We start from the raw sequence: 18,849 nt of genomic DNA on the forward strand, positions 1-18,849 counted from the left end.
GCTCAAATGTGCAAAGGAAAGGTCAATTGGTCACTTTAGAGTGCCTACCAATATAACAATCAATTATATGTACCATCGAAGACACTCGATTAGCCAATATTGTTTTTTAAATAATTAGAAGAATTTAAGGGGGAAATAGAAGTGAATGATGAGAATAAGGGAAATTAAGGGAAATTGCTAACAGATATATTTAGCAACAAGCCTAGAAAATAGATATACACAAATTTCTTGACGACTTTCATTGGCAATGGAATGATCAATGTATTTGTGCCAATGAAATGATCAATGTATGTTCGAGTTGTGTCCGTTTCCGAAACGTAGCAACAAAGAGAAGGGGCAGCAACCACTCATTACTTTACCAATGATTTGACAGGACAATAAACTAACTTTATCCTTTGGAAATCTAGAAAGGTTAGGCCAATTAAACATTAAAATTTTCTTTCTGGTGTAAAATTAATTTCTATAAATAAACTAGATCTCAAAGATATTTACAGCTAATTGCTCTCATGGTAGAGGAAAAATTTTGAATTACATGACGGCTACCCAATTCATGTGACCACATCTCTCTGTACAGTTTTAACCCGCACTGGAACTAGAGGCAAACAAGTCATCCGACCAACCTGCTATCTCACAAGTCAAATTAGGACTATGCCGTCAGGAGTGTAAGAAAATTAAAATTAAGGTTATGATATTCATTATCCCTTACCTATTTCCAAAATGACTGGCCAGATTCCTTCTGCGCGCTTTTCGTTCCATGACGATGGATGGCTCACTTTATGAGCACAATCAGTGTCATCAACTTTCTTACCCACAAAATATTGAAGATACTTCGATGTTTGAAGATGAGATGGACCATAATGAATATTTACGGTCTTGTTTTGCCTATCCCCAGAAAAGAATTCAAATGAGAGCAGCAACAATTCTTGGTCACCTAAAGTCCAAAGCCTACTCTGACTCGGAGTCTATAGAAAAGCACATTCGCGGTCTGACAGAACGTTTCTGGCGAGGGAAGGAAAAAGGACTATCTGATCTTTGCCTACTTGCTTTTTCATGTCTAACATCATTCATTCCAAGAAGCAGAGAAGCTGATGCAAGGATATAGTTAGCCTCAAAAGTCAAAATCAAGAATACCCCAGAACTTCGAATAAAAACAAATGCAGAAACGAGAGATGCAAGCTTTTAAAATAAATAATATGAAATAAAATCAGAAATATAAATTACAACAACCAATAATGTGATGAAATGTATGAAGGGGGGAGTAAAGCCTTCGCAAAGGCTTAATGAGCTACCAAAAGATCCTCCACTGAGCGTAATTTAAGACCCTTTTCAGTTTAAAGACGTGGAGTAGAAATTTGATCCTCTAGTCATATATATTCCTCAACCAAGAGACTGAAAAATATGACTCAATTGGTTGAGCTATGTTCCGGTAGCATTTTTGTAATTAATTAACTATCTTTTTTTCACAGCTTTCCCATCTTTCATGCGGTCAATTTGCTAAATACTAATTATAGATTATTTAATAGCTCTTTCAGAAAATTGGCAAGTCCAAATCAAAATAGACATGATCAGTGAAGTGAAGGTGAAAGAGGGAAAGCAAATATGTAGACAACACTTTTCACCGATAGATATAGTCAAAAGTCATAAAATATTAGTGAAGGAAACATAAAACACTCTGAAGTAAAAACATTGCAGTAACCACAAAAGACCTATTCAACAATCCGTGCTCCACAGATCTGGAACCACCCTAAAATTTAAGCAATCTTCCCAAATGCAACAGGAGATAGAAACGGAAAATAACTAACCAGTATCAGATAATGAATTGATCTCGCCTCCTGTTGATGGAATATGTTGTCTTGAATTTAATCCCTTGGAGGTTGTGGACTCCCCATTGCTACCACCTGCATCACCCCCAAGCCTGAGAGAGATCCAATCTTCAGTATGAACACCATTTGATACATCAGCCTCGTCTCTGAAATCAGACTGCATAGGTGCATCTGAAGGCCTTGTAGGAAGAAATATTTGAAGAGATGGATCATCACCAGCAAAAGCTAAGGTATTATCAACCAAGCTGTCATTCATGTCACCATCAGTACGACCAATAGAAGAACCTGGAACAATGGAAGCGGGACTTATAGCAGCCTCTGGGGTAGCTGCATATCCATTAATGGTGGAACAATTGATGGAGTTATGTTGCAAGTCAACTAGAGCATCTGATACATCTGCATCAGAGCCAAACAATTGGAATCCAGCACCTCCTTGAGTTCCAGGGGGTAATGGCCAAACAGGCATCCCAAATTCATCTTCATGGGAGTTAAAAAGCCCCAAGCATGAATTTCCCGCAGATAATATAGTTGGATCTTCAGGATATGCATCTGTGAGTCCAGAAGGTGGCATGGGGAAAGGAACCTCACTTGGATCTGTATGGTTGCTCGGAAAAACAGTTCCAGATGAAATTAAAATGTCGTTGTCATCATCTGAATCACTAAGAACAATGACTTCACCAACTGGAGCGATAGGATTTTGTTCAGTAAATCCATATGCTGAGTCAACATTTAAGGAAAGAGAATCCAACTCGATCCCATTGTTGTTAGAGAAATCGAAGTTTAAACCATCTTGGTTTACACTTGGATCTTCCCCATCCCTGCTGCCAGTGGCACTGCTGCTCATAGGGATAATCTTCTGGTCATGGCACCCATAGTTCGTGAAATTATTGATATCTTCAGGTCTGCTGACTTCCCAAACCCCATTACTATTCTTCCTGATGCCAAGTTTCAGACCACGATCTGATCCACCTTCCTGCTTTATCTGCTTCAGTGCTTCCATCTTTGGTTTAACTTCCTCATTTGAAACACACAAAGTGCCCTCAGGGGAGTGCCACATGCAAAGATCACCAAGATCCCTGCGCTCACTTTCACTTTTTGACCTCACACGCCAGAAACCATCAGGTTTGACCTCAATTTCTGTAACATCTTCCCCACAATGTCTCATCTGTACAACCATAATACGATATCATAAACCAAAATTCCACTAAAAAAAATTGTAAATGAAGAATGTGTAAGGCAGTACCATAGATGTTATACGGTTGAAATAAGGGTCTATAATAACATTCTCCAGTGCATAGTTCTTCAGACATATTGGACACTGCCACTGCAGTAAAAATACGAACAGTCAGATATGAATTGAGAACAAGATTTACATTAGAAATTGATTTAACCACTTGCCTTCCTTGAACGTTGGTTCAATTCTACAAACACTTCGAGATCAAAGCATCCCATATGAGCACAAGGTTTAAATCGTCCAGCAATCTTCATCCTTGAACCACTCATCTAGAGAACAGAGCATAGAGAAAAAAAATTCAAATTACTATCAATAAATGACGTCTGCAACACAAGAATATGCTAGTCTCCAAAAACATGCAAGAATTTTCTTGCTGAAAAACGATTTTGCACTCTAGCTTCAACCATCGTTTCCTTGGTCACACCATATTTTAGAAAATGAGATCTTTAGAGGGGTTGAGAGATCTCGAAAGGAGTTTTACTTTGATTCTTTTTTACAATGGTCTGTTAATCAAACATTTTACAATCCGAGCTTGGTCACATTTAGAGACTAATGTCTTTCATTAAACGGCATGAGACTTACTGGACAGCGTAGGTTAACCCCAAAAAATTCTGCAACAACCTCCAAGTCACTGTCACTATCAGCATTATCTGCTGTGTTCCCACCGCCAATGCAACGGCAAATGCGGGCAAGAGCGTCTTGAAAACGTTCGCCATCTGATTCCTTAGGAATCATGCTTAGAATCTAAAGAAGAAAAAACACATGTAAACAAAGACACACAGACTGAAAGTAGAAATGAAAATATTAGTGATAACTAAAGACCAAAATTGTGGTATTGCTTAGCTTTTTATATTTTTGTCATAGCATAAAAAATACCACCTCTTGTTGGCTATCTGCGCACACAATTCTTTTGTAACTACAACCTTTAGATGATTATTAGTTATTGGAAGGCTCTCCCTGTATAAGTCTGTGGGGGTTGCCTCAACCCACCGGTCTCACCCCTAGGCTGTTGTGATCTTCTGGATTACAATTTTGAAGTTTCTTACAAGAAAAAAGATCTAAAGACTTCTGGACGAAAAGAGTAGAAATGAAAATGAATACAAACACTTGCATCGTAACATCTCGCTCCTCTCTCCTTCATAATTGAGGGAAAGCCTCCGACCTTTATTGCCTTTCTATTTCCAGCCATCTCCCACTCTTTCATGTACCCAATTTCTATTTACCTCTCAAAAGTAATGCCCAAAAAGTGTATCCCTCAAAATACAACAAGGCACGACTTTCCTAATAGCAACATTCTTATAAATAAAATCTCTTGCATAAACCACCACCAGTTTAAGCCCTTAGCGACCACACCCCATCAGCCCAAGAAGCCTCCATCACCATCCATCTCCCATTACAAATTTTTCCCAACATCTCTAACTATCGTTTCGGCTACAGAAACTAGTGCGACTTAATTAGAAAGGTAAGTTTATTTCTAGAAGCATGTAAGTATAACAAGAAATAAGAACACAAGAAATCAGAACAAAGACGGCTTATGTCTTATGAAACTGCACCACTAGAAAAATGAGCTGCTTCATATTCAAAGTATGGTTAAAAACATAAAAGGTGATCCCAAATGATATCCAAAAGATAACAAATCCTAGTCAGACATTAAATAAGTAAGGTTACAATTTTTTTATAGCAAACAGACTATTTCATTGATCCAAAAAAAGTTACCTGTTGAACAGTGCGTCGTTTCACAATTCGAACCCCTAAGCAAAAGGACCGAGCATCACACCCTGTTAATGCTATCTTATTCATTCCATCTTTCGTGCATGCTGTGATCTGACAGAACAAAGAAGTCAGAAAGAGTTAGAGAATATGATTGCCTGACTAGAATACAGGAAATATGCAATTAAGCATGACAATGCTTTTTCTTTTTATGTAAAAGCAATTTTCATTGACAATAAATAAATCAAAAAGGGTGAACAAAGATCACCACACAAACAATACAACTACAAGAAAGACTTCCAACTTAGCAAAATATCACAATTTAGAATGAGAACTTACAATCGGGCCATCATCACGACCGTTGGCCCCTAAAAGTTGAGAGCCAGGCCTATTAATGGCACGAACAGCCAAACCTGTGAATCCATTAAATTTTGTTATACAAGGCTAAAAGAACTGTCCTATTGCATAGTAGAGAAACTCTATCACACACACAGAATGCAACAGTGAATTTATCCAGAATTAAACACATACCTAATTAATAACAAACTTACAAATATGACAGATAAATACAGCTGCAAAACTAACAATTATAGTTTTGATAAGTAAATAGATAAATGCAAATGCAAATGAAAACTAGAAATTATGACGCTATTTGATAAAGTTCTTTTTCTTATTCTTGTTTATTCAAAAATTAGAAACAAGAATGTGTTTGATGACTATTTTTTGTTTCTTGTTCTTTTGTTTCCTTTTTCCCCTTTTCAAAATTTAAATAGAATTTAGTTATACAATCAAAAAATATATATATATATAGAAAAAAAAATAACATCAAAAGCTTACAAAATCATTTTTAAAAAATAAAAGTCCCGTACTTCAAATCAAGTCCAAATTTGATCATCAATGTTTTCTCTCACTCAAATGATGTTAACTCAGATCCGACCCAAATCTCTGTAAATGTTGTAGTTGTAAAATATCAAACTGAGGTTAAGTGCATGTTTTAGAGAGCAGAATTTATATATTGCAAAATTTTAAATGGTTCCATGTGCAATAAAAATCGAAATAGTATGTAACATACAAGTGCATAAATTAAAATTCAATGATCAAATAGTATATAGTATACATTGTGCAAAAATTCAAATTCAAATAGTATATAATATACATTGTGCAAAAATTCAAATTCAAAATTCAAATAGTACGTAAATATACATACAGGAAAAACTTATATTTCAAGTTAAAATAATATATAAAAATATATATCAAAGTGAGACTAAAGGCTCTTTTAGTGAGCAAAATTTAATATTTCAAAATTCTAGTAGGTTCCAAGTGTACTAAAAATTGAAGTAGTATATAATATACATAATAGAAAATTAAAATTCAAAATTTGAACCAGAAATTAAAATAGTAAATAAACATAAATTTTGCAATATTGAATACTCAAAGTTCATTACCTTCTAAAATATATATTTTTACCTTCTTTTATCTTTGTTTCCTCCCCCTTTTCACTTTTATTTTCACATTTCTTCTTCTTCCTCATTCTTCTTTCTCTTCTCTCATTTTCTCATTTCTCTCTTCTGCTTTTTTTCCCACTGAAAGAACCAAGCCCCACCATGGACTGCATTTTTTCTCCTTCTCCCTTCACTAACATCTCTTCCTTTCTTCTCGCATTTCTTCTTTCTTTCATCTGTTTACTATTCCCCCTTTCTTCCTAATCTACTTATTTTCTTCTCCTTTCTCACATTTATTCCGTTAAATTCAGGCCATTTTTTGAGATAGTTCGTTAGAGTTGGAAAAACCAACCTGACCGACCGTTGGATAACTGATCAAACCCAACCAACAAAAACCGACATATTGGTGGCTGACGTTGGTTTTAACCCAATATTGACTCTGACCAACCAATAATGACCTCTAGAGAGCAATGGGAATTACTATGCATTCCCATGCTAACAAACCAAAGACCAGTTTTGATATTGTTGGTAGTTTCTGAATCTTTTTTTTTAAACACATAGTAGTTTCCGATATTCAACCCCAGATTTAGAAAAAGACTTATTTCAAATGTTGGAAGCAAGAAAATATATGGATTGTCAAACAAGTTTGTTTCTAAAAATATTAGAAACAAAAACAAATATCAGAATAACATTATCAAACAGGCCCAACATTTTTTATACATAAAGCAACAAATTAATAACAAACCCTTAGTTTTCTTTTTAAAAGATATCATACCATTAATTTGTAAATCTGCATATTGGGGCCATTGCATCCTGAATGGAACTTTATCATTCAAAAGCATACACCAGGCCTAGCATAACAAAGATATACTTAGTTCAAGAAAACAATCGGTTTACGGGGAAGAGATTCATCATGTGATGCACGAACCAACCTGCACATCGTATTCCTGTTTAGAAAGGAGGTCCTTATCTGCCCTTGTGAGTTGAAAGGATCTATCCACACTTTGCATCGGATTTGTACTACAAATTTGAACAAGAGACCCATCATGCAAAATACAGAAAATCATTTTATATATGTTTTGAAATGTGAGGAAGAGTATAACATTAGAACTCAAATACTAAACAGTAACTGCTGTTAGAACGAAGCCACAACTAGTTATTTAACTTCTATTAGGGCTGCTTAACAATCTAGGAAATTGAGGGCTTGGGAGGCAATGCTAGCAAACCCAGCAAAATTTTGTCCTAAAGCTTCTAAGACTGATCTCTTTATTTTTATTTTTATTTTTTGGATAAAATGATATCTTCAAATATTCTAAAGCTAAAGTTTAAATTGACAACCAACCTCAACCATCATGGGTTAGCATAGTGGTAAAAAAGAGACATAATCTCGATAAATGACTAAGAGGTTATGGGTTCAATCCATGATGGCCACCTACCTAGGAATTAATATACTACCGAGTTTCCTAGACACCCAAAAAAATGTTGAAGGGTCAGGCAAGTTGTCCCATGAGATTACTTGAGGGGGTGCGTAAGCTAGCTCGGAAACTCACGAATATCATAAAAAACCCGATGACCAACCTCTATAACCTTTTTTCTATCAGAATAACCTTTGGATGAGAGTGATTCTTATTAAATCAACGCTCATGTTTCATATGAAAGCCTCCAAAAACTTTCCACCTACCACTAAAGTCGAGGTATAAAAGATTTTCATATGAACTTTACATAGGAAAACTGAACTTCCAAGAATAATGAGCAAGCAAATGAGTCAATGACATACCACTAAAATGATGTTAAATTCCTTACTTCTTTTTCTTTTCTTATCTTACCCAGAGATGCATCTTGTTCCCAAGAGATGAGAGAAAATCACTTACCATTTTCCAAGCTCACTTAACATTTCCCAAAAACCCCTCCCACATTTTTTATTGATGTTGGCAACAACTATCACAGGCTTTCTCCATCATATGGATGCCCACACAGAGCATTTAAAATTCATCTAAAAGATGATTTAGAGTTGGATAGGCTAATGACACCAAAATCATCCTTAAATTTCTTCTCGAGTGAGTGAATGCAAAGTTTTCATAGTTCAACAATAGCACACTCAAACCAACAAGGAAGAAAAGTTGAAATAGGAACAAGTTTATTACTTCACATCACTTCCATAAAAATCATACAATTTTTACCCAACTACTAAAGAAGATGTTCTATACGCAACAACTCTTCATATTCACGGAGATGTGGAGATCTAAAATATAATGAATAAAACTGAAAGAAAGTCAGAATCTGACAACTACCAGGGGCAGTGACAGCCCGACTAGGGTTAGGTCCAGTGACCTGGCGACTGACAATAGTAGCTAGGGCCCTAGAGTTGAGTACACTAGAACTAGGTTTGGAAGCATTTCTCGATTAATCTTCTTGGCAAGGAGTTTATAACCTATATAGATAATCAAGAGAGGATAAGTTAGATAACTATAAAAGTCTTATTCACGCTAACCCATTTTCTTCTCCTTTTTTATTAAGGAATTCCAGGAATTTTTCCCTAACAGCATCATTAAAAACAGACCAATGAAATCTGGGTTTGATTCCCAGAAAGAAGGTGGATAGAAAACCTAATGATTTAAGACCTATCCGACTCATGTCTTCACTCGATAATGCTATCTCAAAGGTTTGAATGCTTAAGAAAAGTTCTCACTCCGACGTTCAACAACTCTCACTTGGCCTTTGTGAAGGAAGACATTTCAGATGTGATTTTATTGTGGCAAAGTTGGAGGATGACAATATTTTGACAAAGAAAAGAGCGAACAGGTATCAAATGGAGAAAACAAACTGGAGATCAAAGAAATTGCACTTCTTAGCAATAGAGATAATCATCTCCATCATTTGATCCTTTATCCATTCGTTTAAGTTTCTTCCAACTAAAAACGTCAATATGATCTACACTCTTTTGAAAAGAAACAAGACAATTCCATTGACATAATGCATGCGCAAAACTGGAGAGGATAACCTCAACCCATGGCTAAGTGAAATTACAAGAAAGCCCCGAAAATAGTCAATATATAATAAATTGAATAATTACATAACACATTATAAAGTCACCACCAGAAGTGGCAACTTTTAAGCTTAAGCTAGTAAATTGTATCCACGAATAGATAAACACGGTGCTTTTGGGTTTCCTTTTCTTTTGAAGAGGTGGGATAAAGAATATCTTAAATCAAAAGTTAATAAAAATGAACTCACCCATCAGTTGGAATGTTTGTGGACATCGTGGTTATCAGCTTTACAGGAAACAGAGGATGTGCAACTGAAACCCAAAAACTGTATTAAAAAATTGTTAGAAAATACACCATGAAAAAAGAAACAAAGCAACATCAGTTATTTAAATCTTGTTAGAAAACTAGAAGGATCAATGTGGGCACCCCAAAAAATTAACTCATAGTCATGGTTGGCGCACATCAAACTAGAATCAAGAGATCCCTTATCCAAGGAACATTCAATCATTTTGTTAATTTGGATCATTCCAAAGATGCACAAATACATCAAAAGAAATATTTTGTGTATATCAGATATGCATCATTCGAGAAAAACAGACAAAAACCAAGTCTTTCCAGTCAATAATTACATATATATAGAAAGGGGCTATATCAGATATGCAAAGATGCACAAATACATCACGAAGAAATATTTTGTGTATATCAGATATGCATCATTTGAGAAAAAACAAACAAAAACTAAGTCTTTCCAGTCAATAATTAAATACATAGAGAAAAGGGCTAAACTTCATTCATGGTCAGTCGGTAGAATATGATATATCAACAAAATTTCCTGCAAGCACAGGTCCCTACTTCAAATTGTTCATAATTGCTTTAAAGAACCTACAGGTAACCGTAGCTGCTCAAATCCTAATTAGACCGGTATTATACAATCACTTCCTTCGCTGAAGTATCTTAGTATTTCGTTGTCAAACATTTCTCTCTCCAAAGTCAATTTGTATCCAATGTTATTAAAAACAAACGATTCACGATGTCTCAAAACTAAGGCAAAATGATTCAACTCATAGTTATGAATCGTAAGCTTCATGTATCTCACGGTTCAAGTTTCTGAAAAGTGTGAACTGTAATAAATTGGAACGTTCCAATTCACTTTTCAAAAAATAATTACCATTTTCGAATTGCATCACACCAGAGAAGATGGGTACTTGCCGAAACCTTGTTCTCCTTCTCTTCAAGTTGAAGAATGATGAGTTTTCTGGATGAACAATATGGGTTTTCTGGAGAAGAAGGTTCTGGTTTTTGAGGATTGAAGAAAGATGGACTGATTGAAAATGCAAGTTTTACTAATCTGCATCTCTTCAAGTTGTACCACGCCAGACAGGAGAAGTTTGATTTTTGGACTTTGATTGAAAAGAGATGTACTGATGGAAAAAGAAGAGACTAGAGAGAGACAGTCTTTTCAGTTTCCTATTTTTTAAAAAAAGTAATATAGACTTGGCATATTAACTTTTTTAAATAATAGAAAACAAGTGATTTCCAAGGCATTAACCCTTTTCTATCTCCACATGCCTTTTAATTATCTTAACTTTTTAACATAAAAACAACTTTTCATATTCTTTCCTACTTTTTTAAATGAAGATTAAATTTGATACAGGATACACGAAAATTAAATTTTGACACACATACCATTTCACGAATTAACAACATTGTTTATATCCATGACATAAGCTACTAAAACTTTTTTCTCTATGTAGAGACATCAAACAAGCCCGAACATATCAAACCAAATGGAGAAAATACTTTCAAGCAAACACTATACTTCATAGGTCACCCCTGCACAAATCCACACCAACCACATGCGAAGGACAAAATAAAAGAAAATAATTATTGTGACATTAACACATGCAAACTTGATGATACCCCAAAAGTTCCACAAATAAGCCTAAAAACTACATTTCTTAAAAGGAACTCTATAGTCTAAACAAAAGACAAAGGTAGAAGATACGTACGGGTCAGCACGATTCAGTCGACAGATCTCACAATAGAAGTGTTCAGGGTATGGTGGATTTCCCTCTGTAGGTTTCTCCGGAACTATAACACAACTAATGTGCTGCCACACTTGGCACCGTGGATCCTCACACTGCCAAAAAAAAATTTACTAGTGTAAAGTAACTGATGTTTCAAGGCAGATGGAACCAAAAAAGAGATCAAAATAAATAAACATGGGAGGAACTTATGAGGAAAACAGCATAAAAGGAATGATTTGACATACCTTAATCATTGATTCTGTTTGCAAACCATTTCCACAAAGACACCGAACCTTCGTATCTAATTGCAAAGAATCATCTGTTTCACCTTTTACCTGCACATTACTGCTGTCTGAGACACCTTGGCCCTTAGTAGCTAAATCCACCCCAGAAACCTGCATCTTTCTGTATAAGAAAATCATACAGGTAAGAAGATGAAACAAAGAAAAAATGACAGTTGGGAATACAAAAGGAATAGGAGAATGTGAAAAGAAAGCACCACGTGAGATGATTACAAGAAACACCACAAGAAGAGATATATTTATGAAACAGAAACTTGTGAGTGAACTTAGGAAATTTGTCGACAAGAAGACAAACCTGTACGTGTCATCGACAAGTTTTGCCACTTGATCCTTTCCGACAGCATTTTTCTTTGCCCACATTTTTGAAACTGAAACAAATAATTTCAACAGATAATGATTATACATAAAAGATAAGCCTTTATCTCAAAAAAAAGGTGAGACAAATCTTATGAAATTCGTAAACTAACTAAAACTTGAGTTCAAAGACATAAAATAATGGGGTCCTTCAATGCCAAATACCAGAAGAAACCAAAGAATCTTTTGCTCTTGTTAACCAAAAAGAATTGAACACGGGACCTTAATAATAACATACCAAACCATCAACCAACTGGCTTTCCCTTAGTCCCTCTCAGGACATGCAATATGAAACAATCAACATAAAAGTATTGAATATATTTTAAGACACCAACATATATCAGAAAAGAATTATGAAACAAAATTCAATGTATTAAGGTTTCCTCTTGGAAGAAGGGGAACATATAGTCTTCAATTGTACAGCTTATGTATGGGTTATAAACAAGAAAGTTATCAAAATTTATAAATCATACCTTGCTCATCAGAAAGAATGTCTAGTATTCGCTGAACAAGGTCCTACAAAAACATGCCAAACAATCACTAAAACATGTCTCATATTGCAACTTGTAATCATAAGGTAGGAATTGGAAGGAATATATATCAAGGCACCACTCGTGTTGATAATCATGGAATCATATTATGGTTGAACTTTTCTACTCTATACTCTTTGGCAACAGAAACTTACAGTAAGAGAAGTCAGTGTGTGACAAAGGAGTGAAAGGATATTGAATTCTCCCTATAAAAGAACCATCAGAAGGATTTCAATTTCCAATTGGCTAGCAAGCCTTGCAAACCTTCCACACACACACCCCCTCCCCCCCAATATTTACAGTAAGAGAAGTCGGTGTGCGACAAAAATAGTGAAAGCCTTTTAGTGCTCCTTGCGCCTTTGGACCCAGCGCCTTGGGCAATTTAAAACACTGGTGTGAAGAGCCGAAGACCATAATGATCAAGCCAGAATCTTTTTCCTTTCCTTTTCTTTTGAAGGGCATTAGACCCTACAAGCGCCAAGGAGAATAGGAAAGTGACCCTAAAATTTTCTTTCACCTTCTGGAGTGTATTTTATGAACCAGCCATTGATGCAAACAAAAACAAGTGGCTTTGGGAATATCATTGAAAGAAAGCTTTGGGACAAGCTTGTTAAACGTTTTCTTAAGTCTTGTGCTAGCAGAAACTTCATTAGGGAAAAAAACGGAAACTTTTCGTCGATAAAACAAAAAAGCACAATGGTAGTTATGCAACTTACAAAAATGAAACCCAACTTAAGGCCAACTATCATAAGAAAATAAAATAAAAGATCAAAATAATCATTAATCTTTTGAGCTTACTATAAAATCAATCAGAAGAAATAAAAGTATGCACCCCTAATGACTTTGAGAAACCCATCCACGCCACTCAATAGAGAAACTATAACCCAAAACATAAAATATAATAAATTCTTCAACTACATTTGACTTCCCACTAATACACTAAGGACTATTACAACTGCCTGATAGGTCATGAATGCCTAATGAGTCGCACAGCTCTTGTCAAGACTCCCTTCTCCCAGAAGTTGAGACTGTCCCACTAACCTCAAGAGGAAGAACTTTCCTAAAAAATAATCTTAAAGGGGCAATCATGAATTTCAGATTTGTAGTTCATTTGGATTTCAAATTCATCATAAGGACTAGCAACATAAAGGAAATCAAGATGTGGTGAGCAAATGAGTTCTGCAGGCAGAAACTCGAGATAATCTTTTGGACTTTGATAGTATCCCCCATACATTCAGACAAGTTCATTTAAAGGATTTATGGTACAATAAATGAAATTCTCACATGCATCACCATAGGGATTGCAGATTCTCCTTCCACAAGTTCAAAGGAAGATTATGAAATTTTAATCCAGCCTCAAAATTTGTGAATAACAGAGTTTCACTCAAGGACCTCGTAATCAAATTCTTTGAATTTAATATAAAAGCCCACTAAGAATACACACCCCCAGTGGCTAGAAGGATTCTAGTCATATGAAAACACTTCTACCTAGATCGTAGACAAAACCAAGGCTTCCCCTGAGTAACCTCAACATTTGTATAAAGAATACAGCTTTCACAAATCTCCCAACAGTGCTTTAGAAGATTGTGTCTCGTCAAAAAGGCACCTCACAACCTCACCTTTTTTTAATTAAAAAAGAAACAAAAATAAATAAATACATGAAGAAATATCCAAAAACCACCATTTCTCTAAAGCTAAACAAACTTTTACAAAAGCATGGTCAATAATCCTACATTTTTTTAAAAATAAATATTTATTTACATTTTTTTATAAATAAATATTTATTTACATTTTTCAATCATGCACCTCAAAAAGCTAATGTGCTCTAATTCTTTTTTTTTTTTTCCTTTTTTTGTTTAGTGACATCAAGAATCCAGAAAAGACGAATTATGTTCATGCAGCATGCTGAGCAAAGACTAGAAAAAGACAAACATCATCAGACTTTCTAAATCAGGTACAATTATCTAAATACACCACTCTACAATTTGAATGAAACATGTTCAAGATAATGATGCCGAAACCAACAATTAGGGCTCTTTTCTTGTAACACCTTGCTTTTTGTCTTTTGAAACTTTGTATTGTTGACCTAGACCCTCTTTATTTTCTTGGGTACTACTTCACATTTCTCTGAAAGAAAGACCATTTCTTACCAAAAATAAGAAGGAAAAAGAATAATAGTCAACATTCAGACAATTCACCTGCTTCTTTCCTTGCTTTGAGAGACCTAGTTGAGTGAGAATATCCTTGAGCTCTTTTATTCGAAAATAAGCCAATTTATCCTACAATTAAAAAATGCAAAAAGCATGATCAGAATTCAAATCGGTACCATTAAAATTTCTTCACAGGATCCAGATTGATCTAATAAAATCTGAGCAAGGGCGGAAAAAGAGATACTCTGTCTAACCAAAGCAACAACAATTTCAAAATCCAATTTAATTATTAATGCCAAATTTGGAGTTTCTCCAATGATGAATTAGAAGTTTAGAATTCAAGTAGAAGATAAACCAGCCAAAAGAAAATGGAAATGGCAAATGAAACTTTCGAACAACTAAGAGACAAAATAGATGGAACAATCAGCAGTACGTTTCATTTTTCAGAGCGCAAAACTAAATGGTAAAGATATTGTACCAACAAGAAACTAAGTCAAGCTTTAATACATGATAATTAACAAATAAAACAAATGGAAGGGACTTTACTTCATTCCTAGAAATCATCTCAAATGCATACAGAAAATGTATCAAAGGCAATGTGCTTCAGAAAATATCCAATTTGAAGATAAACAAGTATATATCAAATACCATCATCCTGTTCTTAAATAGTAAATGATAATCAATTTGTGGTTCCCTACTCAAAAGAAAAATATAAAAGATAGTATGAAAATACTTTTTCCGCTGCCAGAGCATCATTATAGAAAATTCTTATGGGTGGATATGAAAATATGATTTAGATAAATTAGTTAAACAGTTGGATGGTATGGTACATTCAAGACTCGGGGCCATTGTCTGGTCAACAATATTTTACATCTGAACATTAGCATTACTACTTGATAGTAAACAACTAGTTCAACAGTAGTACATGAAAGAAATGAGAGCTTGGAAGACACAATCACTCAAAAGGCTATCCACTTGATCGAATTCAAAGAAATTTTAACACAATTCACCAATCAAAGTACACATCCAGAGTGTGATTAGAAAACTGTCACAAACAAACTCTAAATTAAACTTGAGATATCCTGATCATCTCAAGCTTAAGGAAGAAAATAAAAAGTAACTAAACCAGAGAAGCAAATCTCCTATGAATTTAGCTACACAACATTTCATTTCACAAGTCAAAATCCACATTCACCTCAGATTACAACAACAAAATCCTAGAGCAAGCCAAGTGAAGAGACAAATAAGTATCCCAAAATTCAAATATAAAAAAACATGCAGTGAAAATCACAAATTGAACTCAAAACCAACATTAAAAAGTACCTTGCAATTAGCAACCAAGTCCATCCCTTCCAAGCAACAACCCACCAAATCCCTAACGATGGTATGCCAAAAAAACACGATTTTAGCAGTAACCCAACACACAACACCAACGCATGGTCCTCCAAACTGCGATTGATCTCATGAAAAGGACCAAGAATTAAAACAAAAAAACAAAATCAGATTCACATACCAAAAAAGAAAAAAGCAAAATTTAATCAAGAAACCACCAATTGAACAACAGATGGCATATAAACAAGATTAAAAAAATTACCTAAAAGAAATTAAGGATTTGTACAAAGTGAAAGATGAATTGAAAAGGGTATATCGATGAACGGAGAGGTCCGGGTCGCCCACGCCGACTTCACCACTCGACCCTGTCCTTTAGCGCTAGTGTTCCTTTTTGACCGAAACCCCAACCCGAACAAATCCCCTCCAATTACAAAGTTCGGACTCATCGCCGACTATCCATTCCGGTTTTTGAACGGAGAACATGTCCGGGCTTCGATACCCTGTACTCGTGTCTAATTTTTCACTACGTTAATTTTATTTTCTCATTTTTTCATTCTTTATAATTATTTAACTCGACGGTTCAGATTTTAAGATGGGGTCGAGAATGATGCCTCTGATTGCGCCACCTCCTCACATTTCTATACATGCTTGTACCCACGATATTTCCTCGAAAATTAGATAGGTATCGGATGAAAAACCCACCCGGGCAGACCATTTTCGAGTCAATTAATTCTTCTTCTTTTCTTTTAATATAATGTAACTTTTCTTTTATGAAATAATACCCCTTTACTTACACCAATAATTATTATTCTTATTATTATTATTTATCTTTTGTTTTACTACGGTAAATAATTTAGGGTTTGATAGAATTGGTCTTTGTTTATTACAATATCAAATAGTTTAATTAATATTTTACTTTTTAATATACATGGGCAAATAATTAAGTAAACAATTTATGGCTGTGCTAGGGATTCTTTTCCTTTCTTTTTCTTAAAAAAACTTGTTTAAAAGGTAGGGTTTGACATATTAACAAAAATAAAAATAATTATTCAATTAATAAAATATAATTTGTTTTAATTAATAATGTTACCTTTTTTTTCATTTCATAATGTTTGATAAAATTGCAAAACTATATTGATGCTTTCATGGTGCATAATACCTTCTCAAATTTCCCATCTATGCGTTCAAGTTTTATGATTTCGTACCTTATTTAGGTATTTGACTTTAAGTTGTTTGATTTTGTTTGGAAGCTTTCGAAGGAGATTGAGGTTACTTCGGTAACGGTTACGTTCTTTAATGTAAAATCTTTGAAAGTATCGCTTTTTGAACTTTACAGAGATGGGGCTTAATTAAACGGCCCTCTTTCATGAGCGAACTTTTCAATCTATGATGATCTTGTCGTATTATATCCTCGTGAATTTTTCAATCTAAGATGATCTTGTCGTATTATATCCTCGTGAATTTTTCAATCTAGGATGATCTTGTCGTATTATATCATTACATTGATCATAATAAATATTTAGATCACTAAACTTGTGTGATATATTTTATTTCATTATCCTTCCCTTTGTTATATATAAATTTTGAGTACTTTATGTTGAAATTATTTTATTTTAATTAAAAAATAAAATAGAAGTTTTTTTAAAAACGGTAAAATTTTGAATGTGCAATTTAGGGGTGTTTCAAACGTGACCAACTCAGATTATCCAATTGACCAAACCACAAGGGTTGGATTGCGTTAAATTTTGCATTCAGTTGGATTGGGTTAGAAAATTGAAAAAAATAAAGTTGAACCTGGCTTTCGGGTGAGTATGGGTCTGTTTGACCCTACCCAACCGCCATATGTATATAATATATATATATATATAAAGCTTAAAAGTAAACCTTATTTTGAATCAACGTTGTAAACTTAGAATAATATTTATTTTACCCTTTTAGCAAAATAATAAAATATAATTTGTAACTTAATTACACACCATAAAAGTTATAGTAAATGAACACATGAAAATTCAAATATCAAACATGATCCATATATAAATTTACGTAGTATTTCAAAAATGTTCTTACAGAGTTCATTCATTTAATATAAATTTTAAAATGATAGAATCTATAAACTATAGTAAAATATCACAATTTATCTGATAGATCCCTAATAGACCTAAATAGATTATTTTGTGATATTTTAATTTAATATATATTGATGTAAGTATTTGTCTAGGATCAAATAATTTTGTTAGGTTTGAAAGTAACCTAAATTGAACTTATATAAAATATTTGTTTACGTGAATTTGAATTTCATTTTAAATTAATATACTTTTATTATTTAATTTGCTAATTTACCTTTATCAACAAAATAATATATACCAATGTAATAATTTTAGAAAATAGATATTAATTTAAATTTGCATTTGAATATTTTTTAAAATAATAAAAAAAAAACTACAATACAGCCAAATAAAGTAAAATATATAGTTGGCAAGTAGTTGTCTTTAACCACAAGCCTCTATAAAATTCATGTTTTAGGAGAACATTCAAAGCACTACAGAAAATATCAGTAACTTACAATTTTATACGGTTTTATGACATATATTTCATTAGACGTTACATATATGTCCAAGTATGGCAGTACAACCAAGCATGACCATGCATTACATGTTGATGTTTTCATTTTTGTTTTTATTTTGTTTTAGGAAGAAGGCTACATTTTTTTTTTTTTATTTAAGTTAGAATATTCATTTAAGCCACTTTTCCTCTCAATGCATGCTTCAATAGTCTTATGTTGACCGTTTAAAAAACATTTATTTTATTTTTTTGTGAAAAAGAATATAATAGTCTTAGCTTTTCCAATAAAACTCCCCAATGACATTCTTTTGATGAAGAAGAAATTTGAACACATATATCGTATGATATCATCTTAAATATTTTATTGATCCAAAAGCTTAAGATTATGGGATAGAA

At 33.8% G+C, this 18,849-nt stretch overlaps 1 protein-coding gene across 5 annotated transcripts; it reads right to left on the reverse strand.

Annotated features, from left to right (window-relative positions):
- Positions 1-164: 164 nt before the first annotated feature.
- LOC101214657 (E3 SUMO-protein ligase SIZ1) lies at positions 165-16,353 on the reverse strand. 5 transcript variants are annotated; one of them, XR_004219441.1, is made up of 18 exons: positions 16,154-16,353; positions 15,883-15,934; positions 14,608-14,688; positions 12,353-12,395; positions 11,821-11,893; positions 11,469-11,628; positions 11,206-11,336; positions 9,444-9,521; positions 7,142-7,229; positions 6,985-7,060; positions 5,107-5,180; positions 4,774-4,881; positions 3,640-3,801; positions 3,222-3,326; positions 3,067-3,147; positions 1,803-2,988; positions 707-1,085; positions 165-620 (listed from the first exon to the last, which is right to left on the reverse strand). XR_004219441.1 is itself a non-coding variant. In XM_031890175.1 (17 exons), the coding sequence occupies exons 2-17, from the start codon at positions 15,904-15,906 to the stop codon at positions 946-948; spliced, it is 2,610 nt and encodes an 869-aa protein (XP_031746035.1). In that variant the 5' UTR covers positions 15,907-16,019; positions 16,154-16,352; the 3' UTR covers positions 165-945. The 5 variants fall into 5 exon arrangements, 1 of the variants encoding a protein (XP_031746035.1); XR_004219439.1 differs by having other exon boundaries at positions 15,883-16,008; positions 16,154-16,352; XR_004219438.1 differs by having other exon boundaries at positions 15,883-16,019; positions 16,154-16,352.
- Positions 16,354-18,849: the final 2,496 nt, after the last annotated feature.

This window comes from Cucumis sativus, chromosome 1 (assembly GCF_000004075.3).
Source record: "Cucumis sativus cultivar 9930 chromosome 1, Cucumber_9930_V3, whole genome shotgun sequence".
In the NCBI taxonomy this organism is placed as follows: Eukaryota; Viridiplantae; Streptophyta; class Magnoliopsida; order Cucurbitales; family Cucurbitaceae; genus Cucumis; species Cucumis sativus.